This window comes from Sapajus apella, unplaced genomic scaffold (assembly GCF_009761245.1).
Source record: "Sapajus apella isolate SASKATOON/1434 unplaced genomic scaffold, GSC_monkey_1.0 scaffold3, whole genome shotgun sequence".
NCBI classification, from domain to species: Eukaryota; Metazoa; Chordata; class Mammalia; order Primates; family Cebidae; genus Sapajus; species Sapajus apella.
Window position 1 is genome coordinate 6,371,967 of NW_022436943.1, and position 13,794 is coordinate 6,385,760.

At 44.5% G+C, this 13,794-nt stretch overlaps 1 protein-coding gene across 7 annotated transcripts in view; it reads right to left on the reverse strand.

Moving 5' to 3' along the window:
* The window catches only part of ESRP1 (epithelial splicing regulatory protein 1), a 66,022-nt gene extending 52,979 nt beyond the window's left edge, over positions 1 to 13,043 (reverse strand). For 4 of the 7 annotated variants that reach the window (XM_032248886.1, XM_032248918.1, XM_032248909.1 and 1 more), the window contains exons 1-4: positions 12,575 to 13,042; positions 11,964 to 12,092; positions 10,631 to 10,744; positions 8,523 to 8,637 (exon numbers count right to left, since the gene is read on the reverse strand). In XM_032248886.1, coding sequence (XP_032104777.1) covers positions 8,523 to 8,637; positions 10,631 to 10,744; positions 11,964 to 12,092; positions 12,575 to 12,706 — 490 coding nt within the window. In that variant the 5' untranslated portion in view covers positions 12,707 to 13,042. Of the gene's footprint in view, positions 1 to 8,522; positions 8,638 to 10,630; positions 10,745 to 11,963; positions 12,093 to 12,574 lie in introns of all 7 variants that reach the window. The other 3 variants (XM_032248927.1, XM_032248900.1, XM_032248895.1) reach the window with 1 other exon arrangement.
* Positions 13,044 to 13,794: the final 751 nt, after the last annotated feature.

Below are 13,794 nucleotides of genomic sequence, written 5' to 3' on the forward strand. Positions count from 1 at the left end.
AGGTTCAAGGGATTCTCCTGAGTAGCTGGGATTACAGGTACCCACCACCACACCCAGCTAATACTTGTATTTTTAGTAGAGACAGGGTTTTGCCATGTTGGCTAGGCTGGTCTCTAACTCCTGACCTCAGGTGATCTACCCACGTTGGCATCCCAAAGTGTTGGATTACAGGTGTGAGCCACTGCGCTAGGCCAAAAAATTTTATAATTAAAACAAACCACACATAATATCAGCCTGAGGGCTGGCAAGGAATATGTAGTATTTCTAGTCACTTCAGATGACAGGCCAGTGTCCGTGCTGATTTGGCTCATGACACTCCAATGTGATGCCAGAGATAACTCCTTCCCCCTCCAGCTAACAAGGTCAACTACTGGCTCAGCTTAACTGTATACTTGATGAAATGTATGCATTAAAATCCCTTTAATATGCAGAAAAGTACCAAGGAGGAGTTGGAATTTCCCTTCACCTTTACAGCAGGGCAGTGAAGGTCTGTACAATTATGAAGGCTCAGCTCATTTCACTGTTAGAATAAATTCCTAACCTTCAAGTTTACCCGTACTAACAAGTGGCTGATGCTTTGAAAGGTCTTTATCTAATTTCACGTAAGGTTAAAAAAAAATGTATGTGTAAAGCAGTTTATATAAGGCTTTGAATCAATAAGTGCTTTTCAAAGTCCCTTGGCAGCTGTTTTGCCTGTTCGGAGACACCCGACAATCTGGTGGGGTCTACACGGTCAGTCAGCATTGCAGAGTGTGGGGCCGGCCAGCCACCAGCTAAGTGGCAGCACACACTATCTCCTTATTTCTTATACAATAGTCTTACCCATTTTAAAATGGGAAACTGAGGCTGAACAGTGAAATAAATTGCCTCCAGTGCTTATGTTCTTAACCACTATATTATTATCCCCAATTGTAACCTATAGGAAAAATAGGCTAATGTCACAAACTGATAATAGAGCCCATGTATGTGCACACACACACAAATCCTTTACACCCCCCAAGAACTGATGAAACACACACACCCTAAGAACCTTTGAATGGGCAGGCACGAGCAGTTTAGCGATTGTTTTTCCCCGATAATGGAAATCTGCCCTAGTGAAATGGCAATTATAATCACGTCAAACAGCACATACGAATGCAATACCCTATCATGGAATACATATTTTCCAAAATTAACTCTACTGCTGGATAGTTTGGTATGTGCCGAGGAAACACAGGATAATATTAATTTAAAAGGGAGACAACCTATTTGAGGTGGCCAACATACCTCAAATAATCATATACATCCTAAAATATTTCATTTTCTGGCCAGAGGATGGCTCATGTCTGCAATCCCAGCACTTTGGGATGCTGAGGTGGACGGATCACAAGGTCAGGAGTTTGAGACCAGCCTGGCCAATATGGTGACACTCTATTAAAAATACAAAAATTACCTGGGCGTGGTGGCACGTGCCTGTAGTCTCAGCTACTCAAGAGGCTGAGGCAGGAGAATCGCTTGAACTCAGGAGGTGGAGGTTGCAGTGAGTCAAGATCATGCCACTGCACTCCAGCCTGAGCGATAGAGTGAGACTCTGCCTCAAAAAAAAAAAAAAAAAAAAAAAAAATTTATCTCCTGTATTATTGGATGCTAGAGCATTTAACTTAAAGACAAAGCCTCTAAATCTCAGTTTCCCCTTGATAAAATGGAGATGAAAGCTCTCCACTGAGCCGTTCACGGCATATGCAATAGTCAATAAGTTTCTTTCACCTGTCCTCCTTACTATACTTTCAGAAAAATAAGATCTTACTAAATGCTTGGCAAAGGGAAGTAAATACAACATTAGAAGTCTTGATTAGTGAGAATAAGTAAGTTCAGGACAAACAGCTAACAAAAAGCAGTTAAGAAATCAGGAGGAAGTAATTCCATCCAACATTAGTGGGGAAAAAAATGAGTTTTTAAAAAAATGGATAAAAGAACCCATTTACACAAATGTCCTTTCTGCAGGAGACCACTAGTATTAATTCCCCTAAGGGATCTAAGATAATTTCTTAAAAAAAAAAAAAAAAAAAAAATCACGGAAGCCCCAATCCCTATCATACCCTCACCACCCTCACTTATGTAAAAAGCTTACAAAATGCAATCCACGGTTTACCTGCTAGATGAGGTCTTCGCAGCTAGCATCACTGAATTCAAAAGCAGACAACAATGCAACTGGAATAACTCAAAGACCTAACACCAACATCAGAAATGTGTTTTAGGGCGGGCGCGGTGGCTCACGCCTGTAATCCCAACACTTCAGGAGGCCAAGGGGGGCAGATCACCTGAAGTCAGGAGTTTGAGACCAGCCTGGCCAACATGGTGAATCCCCATCTCTACTAAAACTACAAAAATTACCTGGGCATGGTGGCACATGCCTGTAATCTTAGCTACTTAGGAGACTAAGACAGGAGAATTGCTTGAATCCAGGAGGTAGAGGTTGCAGTGAGCTGAGTTTGTGCCATTGCACTTCTACCTGGGTGAGACAGAGAAAGACACTGTCTCCATAAAAACAACAACAAAAAGTGTTTTAGAAGAAATAGAGACAAAAGAGGGAAAGAAGTACCAAAAATAAGAACCAGAACTACATTCAAGAAATTCCTGGCTGGGCATGGTGGCTCATGCCTGTAAACCCAGCACTTTGGGAAGCTGAGGTGGGTGGATCACCTGAGGTCAGGAGTTCAAGACCAACCTGGCCAATATGGTGAAATCCCATCTCTACTAAAAACACAAAAATTAGCCAGGTGAGGTGGAGGGCTCCTATAGTCCCAGCTCCTTGGGAGGCTGAGGCAGGAAAATCACTTGAATCCGGGAGGTGGAAGTTGCAGTGAGCCGAGATTGCGTCATTGCACTCCAGCCTGGGCAACAGAGTAAAACTGTCCTAAAAAAAAAAAAAAAAACAACTAAACTTTTTCACTTATATAGCACCTCAATCACAAAGCTTTCATTATGGAGTACTCAAGATTAAAGTTCAGCTTGGCAGACGTAAGTAATTCCCAGCAAAGCAAAGGTGCTGTGTGGCAGGGTATTCTCAGCTCAGATTTTGTGACTCTACAACTCGGATTTTAGTCTCCTCTTCCATTAGAAATTGACAGCATTGGCCCAGCACGGTAGTGCATGCCTGTAGTCCCAACTACCTGAGCCCAGGGCCCAGGAGTTTGAGGTTACAGTGAACCAATGATAGCATGATAGCACCAATGCACTCCAGCCTGAGTGAAAGTGAGACTTTGTCTCAAAAAGAAAAAAAAAAAAAAAAAATGAAAGTGATCACACTGTAATTTTCTTTCATATTCCACAAATGCCTTGAAATACTGCATATTATTCAAGTTCCACATATATATATTTTTAAATGCAAGGCCTCATTGCTTTCCCTCTCTGTTCCCTGGAAAGTCTCCCCTAAACACAAAAATTGCAGTGAGATATAAAAAATGACACTCTTCCCGTATGATGCAGCAATCATACTCCTTGGTACTCACCCAAATGAATAAAAAACCTATGTCCACATGAAAACCTGCACATGATGTTTATAACAGCATTATTCATATTTGGAAGAACTTGGAAGCAAACAAGATGAACTTCTGTAGGCGAATAAACAAACCATTGTACATCCAAACAATGGAATTAAGTGCTAAAAAGGAACTATAAAGCCACAGAAAGACATGGAATCTCAAAGTGGCTAAAAAGACAATCTGAAAAGATTACATACTACATGACTCCAAATATGACCTCCTGGAAAAGGCAAGAGTAGAGAGACAGTAAAAAGATTGGTGGTTGTCAGAGGTTAAGGGAGAGAAAGGAATGATTGGCCAAAGTACAGAGGGTTCTTAAGGCAATACGACTATTCTATTAGAAATAAAAGACTTTAAGGTAGCAGGCAAACAAAACGAAACAAAAAAAACCAAAACACAATTCTAGACTATGCTATTACTACAATGTATTCTGATACTATAATGGTAGATAGATGTCATTACAAATTTGTTGAAATCCATAGAATGTACAGGACCAAAAGTGAGCCCCAATGTAAACTATGAATTTTCAGTAATAATGACAAGTCAATGTAGGCTCATTAGCTGTAACAAATGTCCCATTCTGGTACAGCACGTCAACAGTGAGGGGGCACGGGGAGAGAGGAGAGGAAGGGAAGGAGGGGATGGGAGAGAGAGCAAGGGCTCTATAGGAACACTATACTTTCTGCTCAGTGGGGTTCAGCATGTTGACAATAAGGGAGTGAGAGAGTGTGTGTGTGTAACAAGGGTTATATAGGAATCCTCTATACTTTCTGCTCAATTTCGCACTAAGCCTAAAACTGGTCTAAAAAATCAAGTTGGGGCCAGGTGAGATGGCTCACGCCTGTAATCCCAGCACTTTAGGAGGCTGATGGGTGGATAACTTGAGGTCAGGAGTTGGAGACCAGCCTGGCCAACATGGTGAAACCCCATCTCTACTAATAATGCAAGAATTAGCTGGGTGTGATGGTGGGCACCTGTAGTCCCAGCTACTTGGAAGCCTGGGGTAGGACAATTGCTTGAACCCGAGAGGCAAAGGTTGCAGTGAGCCGAGATCGTGCCACTGCACCCCAGCCTGGGCAACAGAGGGAGACTCTGTCTCAAAGAAATAATAATAAAAAGTTGAGATTACAGGTACTGCAGGTGCACGTGTAATCTGAACTGCTCAGGAGACCGAGGCAGGAGAACTGCTTGAGCTCAGGAGTCTGAGACCAAGCTGGGTAACATAGCATGACTGAATCTCAAAAAAAAAAAAAACAAAAAAAACTTCTAATTAAAAAGTAAACAAGGCTAGGATATGGTGGCACACACCTTTAATCCCTGCACTTTGGGAGGCCAAGGCAGGAGGATGGCTTCAGGCCAGGAGTTTGAGAGCAGCCTGGGCAAAACATGAAGACCCAGCTCTAAAAAATGATTTTTTTTTTTTTTTTTTTATTCCCCATTGTTACCTAGGCTGGAGTGCACTGGCATGATCTGGGCTCACTGCAACCTCTGCACCTTGGGTTCAAGTTATTCTCCTGCTTCAGCCTCCCAAGTAGCTGGGATTACAGATGTGTGCCATCATGCCTGGCTAATTTTTATATTTTTAGTAGAGACCGGGTTTCAACCATGTTGGCCAGGCTGATCTTGAACTCCTGACCTCAAGTGATCCACCCGCCTCAGCCTCCCAAAGTGCTAGGATTGCAGGCATGAGCCGCCATGCCCAGTCAAAAGTGAAGTTTTTGTTAAAAATTTTGGGCCGGGCGCAGTGGCTCACACCTGTAATCCCAGCACTTTGCGAGGTTGAGGCGGGTAGATCATGAGGTCAGGAGTTCGAGACCACCCTGGCCAACATGGTAAAACCTGTCTCTACTAAAAATACTAAAATTAGCTGGGCATGGTGGCAGGTGCTGTAATCCCAGCTCAAGAGGCTGAGGAAGAATCACTTGAACCCAGGAAGCAGAGGTTGTACTAAGCCAAGACCATGCCATTGCATTCCAGCCTGGGCGACAGAGCAAGACTCTGTCTCAAAAAAAAAGAAAAAAAATTTAAATTTACTTGGATGTAAAGTTAATAAAACATGCTTTCAATACACTTAGAATACTGTGACCTCACTGAGGGTACAAACTGATGTTTCTTTTTTTTTTTTTTTTTTTACCGAGAGGGGGTTTTCTTCTTTTTCCCAGGCTGGAGTGCAATGGCGCGATCTCGGCTCACTGCAACCTCTGCCTCCTGGGTTCAGGCAATTCTCCTGCCTCAGCCTCCTGAGTAGCTGGGATTACAGGCATGCGCCACCATGCCCAGCTGATTTTTTGTATTTTTAGCAGAGACGGGGTTTCACTATGTTGATCAGGATGGTCTCGATCTCTTGACCTCATGATCCACCCGCCTCGGCCTCCCAAAGTGCTGGGATTACAGGCATGAGCCACCGCGCCCGGCCCAAACTGATGTTTTTGTATCCTCATTTAAAGCAGCCAATCAAGGATACAAATATTTCACAACAACAACGACAAAAAAACCACGTCAACCTACACATTCTCTTGTCTGCCCTTCTCCAGGTGTTTACAGAACCCTGTCTTCCTCCCTCACTGGTTTACCAGGTGAAACAGGTAATCCCTCAAGAGCAAATGACCCTCTGTCCACTTGGCAAAACCATCAAGAATGTTTAATGGCTAAATTTCTGAGTTGAGCATCACTTTCCCATTAGCAAGGAAAACGTTTAGAGCTCTGAAAGAACAGAACAATTCTTCAATTCAGACATTATAGAAATACTTTGCATATATGAGCACAAGTTGATATTCAGATTTGACATAATTGCTTTTGGCCTCAGAAATTGATCTGGTAGCCTAGACAGGGAAATAAGTATTCCTCTGAATAGCAGTCATAAAATAACTGACCACAGCAGCAATGTAACACAAAAACTGTTGCTAAGAAAGCTTACTAGCATTTCTAACTTGTTAAATGAGAAAGACATGTACGAGTAAGAGATTAAATATTAAAACATTTAAAAATAAAGTCCACTTTTTTTGAGACAGGGTCTTGCTGTTACCCAGGCTGGAGAGTGGTGGCACAATCACGACTCACTGCAGCCTCAACCTCCTGGGCTCAAGCAATCCTTGCACCTCAGCCTCCTAAGTAGCTGGGACTACAGTCTTGTGCAACCATGTTCAGCTAATTTTTAATTTTCTTGTTGACATAGGGTCTCCCTATATTGCCCAACATAACAATCCTTAATATACTTCCTTTCCTGCTAAAGCTATCTTTTTCGCTTTTTAAAATATTTTCACTTTACTTTTTGTAGAGATGGGTTCTCGCAATAATGCCCAGTCTGGTGTCAGCATTCCTGATCTCAAGCCATCCTCCCTCCTTAGGCTCCCAAAGTCCTGGTATTACAGACAGAAGCTACCACATCCAGCCAAAGTTATCTTTTTCTAAATTAAGATAGCTTCTTAGATTTTTTCCTCCACTGTCTTCTAATTTTCTCTAGGTATTCTGGTTCTCTATTTGTAGAGAACCAACTACCTATCTGATCAAAGAGTTCAATATATACTTAAGAACTGAATTGTGTCTTCCACCTTCCCAAAGTCCTATGTTGAAGCCCAACCCCCAATGTAACTAACTGGACAGAGGGTCTTTAGGAGTTAATTAATTTTAAATGAGGTCAAAGGGTGGAGGGCTCTAATCAGATAGGGCAGTGATCTTGTAAAAAGATAACTCCTTTTGCTATCCCCCCAGAAAAGGTGGCTACCTGCCAGGTCACCAGAACCTGACCATGCTGATACCCAGATCCTGGACATCTCAGCCTCCAGAACTGTAAGAAAGTAAATTTCTGTTGTTTAAGCTCCCCAGTCTATGGTATTTGTTGTGGAAGCTTGAGCTGTCTAACATTCAAACCAAGAGAACTACCAGTGAGAATTTTTCCATTGTACCAACATTATTAACAAAATTCTGGTAAGAATCCTGTCACAATGAGCTTATTCCACCCTCTTCCCAACACTACTGGTGATGCGAAGCCAAAATTCCAGCTAAATGACTCCAGGAAGGAGGCAAATAAAAATGGATTTGACCAGTCTACAAGAAGTTATGAAAAATAGACAGCAAACTTCAATCAGGAAAAGAAATTCTGAAGTAGCACAAAAACCATTCCTGAAAACGAATGAGAAAGTTTGAGAATAAGCATCTGCAACCCACAAGTTACTGAAGGTAACTTAGTTTTAACTTCATGATGACTCTCACAGTGGCTTTTGGGAAGCCACCCCAGGTGACAATTACTCAATTTTACATCTGATATGTTAGCACCTGCCTATTAGTTAGCACTTTTAAAGATGTGTTAAGTGTGTGGATGTTAAGATGATGGGTCATTCATGATTATAGATTTGTAATTATAAAATTACTTTCATAATATATCATGCATCAAATATATTATTTTGGGAACTAAAGAATATGGGGGACAATCCAGACCCCATTTTATCATCTCCAAAGATGTTTTTTATAATCAGCATAATCTTGTATGTATTTGAAAAACTCAGGGAAGGCTAAAAGTAGGGACCAGTAAATAGCAGTTTGAAAAGGGGATATACCCACTAATTTAAAAAATTATTTGACTTCATTCCAAAGAAGCCAAAATAAACCCTAAAACCACAGTAACCAAGAAAAAGTGGTCTTAGAATCTGCACTAAAGTCTACATGCTCTTTCTCCAGCACACACCCCCACACACCCCCAACTCCATAATCTGAAACTGGATCCTATTTTACATGTGATCACCACACACACACACACACACACACACACACACACAAACACACACGCAACAACCATCTCCAAATCCATCCAACCATTTGATTAACTACTTTCAAAGGTATCTATAATTGTGTTATTAGCTTCTCAGCAGAGTAGACAAATTTTGGACAAGCCAATTTTATCCATATGCTGACAAAGTTTAAAATGTTTGAGTTTTTTGAATTACCATTTTTTTGGAGCTATCTTTTCAAATGATTCTTGGGTAATGATTTAAAGGATACACTCTGTCATTGCTGCAATGTCCAGTTTGTCAATATCAGGTGAACCAGGGCAACACTTCTTGAATTCTTTTCGAAGATCAAAAAAGGAATAGAAGCATTCAGGTAATAGTACATTCTGAGGAAGGACAAGGTAGATACTGTTAACTAGGTGAATTTGGTTCAACATTTCTCTCATAATTAGGAACCCGAAAATTGAATATAAGCACATTTTACATTGGAAAAAAATGTAATGTAAGAGTGGCTTTATTTTTAAAAGCTGGTCCTGTTTCTGTATTAGATCCTATGTACAAGTCTCAAGAAAAAAAATTCCTCTTAAGGCAGTGGGTTACAGTGTTTGTGCTCCAGTATGCATTCCATTCGATAACTGTGAAGCTGTGATACATTTGGGCCGTTATACTTCATTATTTTCTGGCTGGTAATATTACTCTTTTTTCCAGCCACAACCATTTTAGAACATCTGTATTTTCAGGCAGCACTAGCAGCCCTCAGTTTTCATACAGATGCAGAATTAGATTGTAAAACTGGGCAATTCTAACTATTGGGTTCTAATAATGCATATTTTTAGTAATAAGTGAGATTAGAATAGCAAATTCCTGATTAACTGAAAAGGCTTATTTTTGTGCCATATAGTAGTCCCCCACATTAGTCTTCTTGACCAATATTGCAGCTACTACACCTGTGAACTCAAATTAGACTTCAAACAAAAACAAACTCACAAATCCCAAAGGCAAAGGAGAAATCGTTACCTGCTGTTCTTAGCCACTGGTACCACTACCGTGAGCTATTAAGCAAAACTTAACTGTATGGACAAATATTACACTATTGTTTATTATTTTAACAAAATAACCCAGAATTGGATAACTTTTAATTTTTCTCTGGATGTTTTCCTACACCCAAAGCAGTCCACCTAAATAATGAGAACAGCTGTTTTCCTCTGACCCAACAGAGAAAAGACTAAGTCTTGTCCTCTCATGTGAGTTTGGGAAGTAAAAAGGATGTAGCAACTAGTCTACCATTTATTATTTTTTTAAATTCTTCCCCTTTTATCAAATAATTACTAGGACTCCAATAAAAGGAGGGATTTTCTGAAGATGTAAGAACTTGAGTTACTCCTTTCAAACTTTTAAAATTGTCATAATACATTAAACAAAATAAAACCTGTGCTTATTTGCCTATATCATAATTTGTCAGTCTACACCTTTCATTTTAAGCCTTGCCTCATACAGGTACCTAAATATATTCTACTTCCAGCTTTTCAAGCTCAGTGCCTGCCTACCACACTAAAAAGTTACAGCTCAAACTAATTTAAGTTGTTAAGAGAAAGTGTATTAGCAACGATTGGCTACACTGGGTGGGTGGTCTTTGCTGTTCCTTTTCCCATAGCTCCTCAGTATTTATCCTAGGGAGAGAAATCACATTTTACCTATAGCAAGACTGTATTTCTCTCACTCTGTAGCCCTCTCAATGTCAGAAAAATGAGCAAAGGTAAAAGATAAAGCTGACCCTTTTGTTTTGATGCAAGAATCAGTTTTGAACACTTACTTAAAATCAGACAAAGTGAAGTGTGCTATGATTGTGGTTTCGCTAGATATAAGGCTGTCTTATTTAACTAGCCTTTTTAATGAAATTAGAAATAGAACTTAAAGGTTTAAGTCTTTTTTCCTTCCTTTCTAGGAGACAGCATTTTCAGCACCAATGGGGATGTTATGATGTACTAAAAATAGTTCTTTCTTCTCTATTTGTAGTTATTTTAAATGTCGAAAATTCACACTCTGTATTAGCTTTGGAAAAGGGAGTGTCATGCATCTTGAAAATTGGATGTAAACGAGACTATTTTAAGTCACCAAAAAGTATCTTTGTATAACACCAAATTTACCATTTTAATAATTTTTAAGAGTATGGTTCAGTAAAACATTAAGTACATTAACATATTTTGCAACCATTTCCAGAGCTTTTTCATCTTCCCAAACTAAAATTCTGTACTCGTTAAATAACTCCCATATGCACCCTTTTAAAAACAGAGAAACTTGAATAAACCAAACATTTTTAAAAAAACCTTCAGTCACCCCAAAAGTCTAACCATTTTTTCCAGAAGCCAGCACTCTTACCTTCTTGGAAGCCTCAGGATGCAGGATTTGCCTGATATGAAGCTGTCCATCAGTACAGAGACAGAAGGAAGTACCTACTCCAATATTCAGTTCATTGCTCACTGACTGGTTAAACTGCAAGGACAAGAGACACACAGGGATGAAACTGATGCACGATTTACAAACTCTGCCAAGTAGCTCCCTTTGGTGATAGCCAGAGAAAACCGCCATAAGGGCCCTCATGGGGGACACCGGTGCTGGTGCCACCTTGGAAAGACAGACTCATTTCCCACAAACCGACTAGCTTCCTCGAGGTAGGGAAACTTTCCAACCGATCGGAAGTTTGCGCCCGGGAGAAACTTGTCAATGCATTCTCCCTTCTGTTTTTACGAAAAAAATTCATTCTAGACTTAAGTCAGATGTCTCTTTTCATCAGCAGGTTGCCTTCAGATTACATCATTCCCTAGTGTTACTTTTTATGTTTGGATGTGCCAGGCTTAAGAAAGATAACTAGTTTCTAATAAATAAATTCGGGTATTGGGTATACAGATCTGGAAAGTCTTGGATGAATACATCCCAGAAAGGATGGCTTTCTCCTATAATTCGAAGCTCGTGCGCTAGGGGCAGAGGTCGTGAGAGCGCAGGGCATTCGTCTGTGCACAGGTGTTTAGCGCCCCGCCCTACCTGTTCCGGCACCCGTCAGCACCCTGGAACAGCCGGTTTTTAGGTCACCTCAGTCCTAATAAGGGGATTCCATCAGTTCCGCAGTGACCCAACGGGCAGCCCTGCACGTTCGGACCTGAAAAACCTCCCTGGCAATGTGACCAAGGCCACTAAAGAAAGAATGATGGGACCGAGCCTTTCTTTGGGAGTTCAAAAGCCTGAAACCAGGCAGGCACCTTCAGGTTCCAACCTAAACTGTGCTACTTCTTGGACACCCGCCGGGCCCGCCTGCAAGTCTACACCACAGCGCCCCCTGCTCTAAGGCCGTAGACCCAAACCCAACAGGCGACCTGAGCGTCTGGGGTCTGGACCTGGAGATGGGGGCGCTAGGATTCAAACTCCGCTCGTCAATCAACTGGCAAAATGGAGCTGACTCACTGGCTCCTGAAACTACTCAGGAAGCAACTCGAAAACTAGTGAATGTCGGTCCCAAACCCTGGGGACTGGGAGGTGAAGAGAAGCAGCGACCCCCGCCCAATCGGTGCGCCCCGGCCCTCAGGCTGGACTCCCACCCACGCGGCCGGGCGTGTCGCCACCGTGCTCCGGGAACACGCGTGGGCCCGGAGAGGGCGTAGGGTGCGGTGGGGTTGGGCCCCGGGCTGGGGTGGGCGGCGTGGCCCGGGGCTGTCACCTGTCGGAGGGCTTGGTCCAGCTGCGACGCCGAGGACAGGCTTTCGACGTCTATTTTAGTTTCTTCTTTGCAGTCTTCCGTCAGTTCCAATTGATCTGGTCTAACTAGTACTTCGTGCAACTGTCCCACCTCCGAGGGGAGAGAAGCAGGGGTCAGTTTCCCTCCTCTCTCGCTCCCCTGCTGGGGCGACCGCGCCTCTCTAGGGGTCCGGACGCAGAATCAAAGCTCTCGACTCGCCAGCGGCTCCAGCGGCCGACGCGTTCCTGTCCCCCGCCCCACCCCCACCCGATAGGTCGGAAAGGCCCTGAAAGTGGACCCCGGGGCCTCCGAGACCCCACCTCGTCTTGGCGGGGCGTCCCCCGACCAGCAAAGAACCTGGCTCGGTAGCGCTGGCCTCCCCACCTGAGCCAGGCTGCGAAGGACTGAAATGGCTTCAAGACGGTTGGCCAACAAGCTTGGTTTTACTCCGGCTTCCCTAGGCCTCGGGTCCAAACTCAACAAGTGGGCAAACAAGAGCATGTTTATCTACCTCAAGCCCCCTCCCCGCCCAAACCTCTACCACAAACTTCTTGCCCCACCCCTTGCATCTAGACAAAAACGTGGACAAATACCTTCTTGTTGGCCAGATCCACGACTTTCCAGAACAGCAGGATCAGCTCCTTCTCATCCGAGCCTAGCTTGGCCCCGGTGGCCCCAGCAGTGATCCCAAAAAGCACCACCAAGTAATCCGGAGAGGCCGTCATGACGATAGGTGGGGAGGGGGAGAAGGGGGGTCGGGAGGCGGATAGGTGGGGTGGAAGTGAGAACGAAAAAACCTGTGCTAAACCCTCTTCTAAGAGAAAAAGAAAGAGCGCCCACCCCCCCCTCCTCGCTGCTGCTGGTGCAAAAGGCGGTAACCAACCACCCAAGCCCACACCTGGCCGGCGCTCCACACCCAGGGCAGGAAGGGGGGTGGTAAGGAGGGGGCAGGAGGCCTGCCCTTTTTGTATTCAATTGCCCGGGCGTCTATGCAAAAAGCCTGGAGCAAGGCTGCAACCCCAGGAGGCACGCAATGGCTGAAAGCTTTTCTGTTTTGGGATGTGGCTCTACCTGCCCGCCCCTTCCCCCTCCCCCACGTGGTGCAGGTAAGAGACACCTGGCGGCGCCGGCCCATTGGCTCCTTCAAATCACTACGTGGCAGCGGTGGGGGAGGAGGCCGCTTGGGGAGGGGGAGGAAGGGGCGGGAGACAATAGCAGGATGAATGGAGAGGCGAGGGCGAGGGAGGAGGAGGTGGAGAAGGGAGGGGCGGGGAAAAGGCGGTCGCCACCCCGAGGGTAGCCGAGACCAGAAGGGAAAAGGGCTCCGAGAGGTAAAGGGCACAGAGTCGCTGGGGGGAGGGGTTCCCACTGGAGGTAACCGAGAGGTGCGGGGGGCTTGGAGAAGACCGGCTGCGGGGAACGAAGCTGAAGGTTCTGAAGCGCCAAGCGAAAAGGCCAGGTGCAGGGAGGCGAAAGGAGGCCAGAGGTGAGGCCCGGGGCGCGGAGCTGCCCAGGGCGCGGCGCCCGCGGAGAGCGAACCGCGGAGGGAGGGACCGGCCAACCGCAGCCGGGAGGTGGCAGGGGCAACTGCCGATCCCCGGAAAAGCCGCTCCTGAGCCAACACACCTTTCAGTGCAAACAGCAGGAAAAATCCTGCTAGCCCTCCCCTTCTCCGGGCCGGAGCCCTGGTGCGCGCTCGTCCCAAACCCGCCGCTCTGCCGGCTTTCCGGAGAGGAAACCCGCGCACGCAGACCCGGACGCCCGGGGCTGGACGCCCAGGTACCGAGTCACACCCCAGGACGCAGTTACTCAC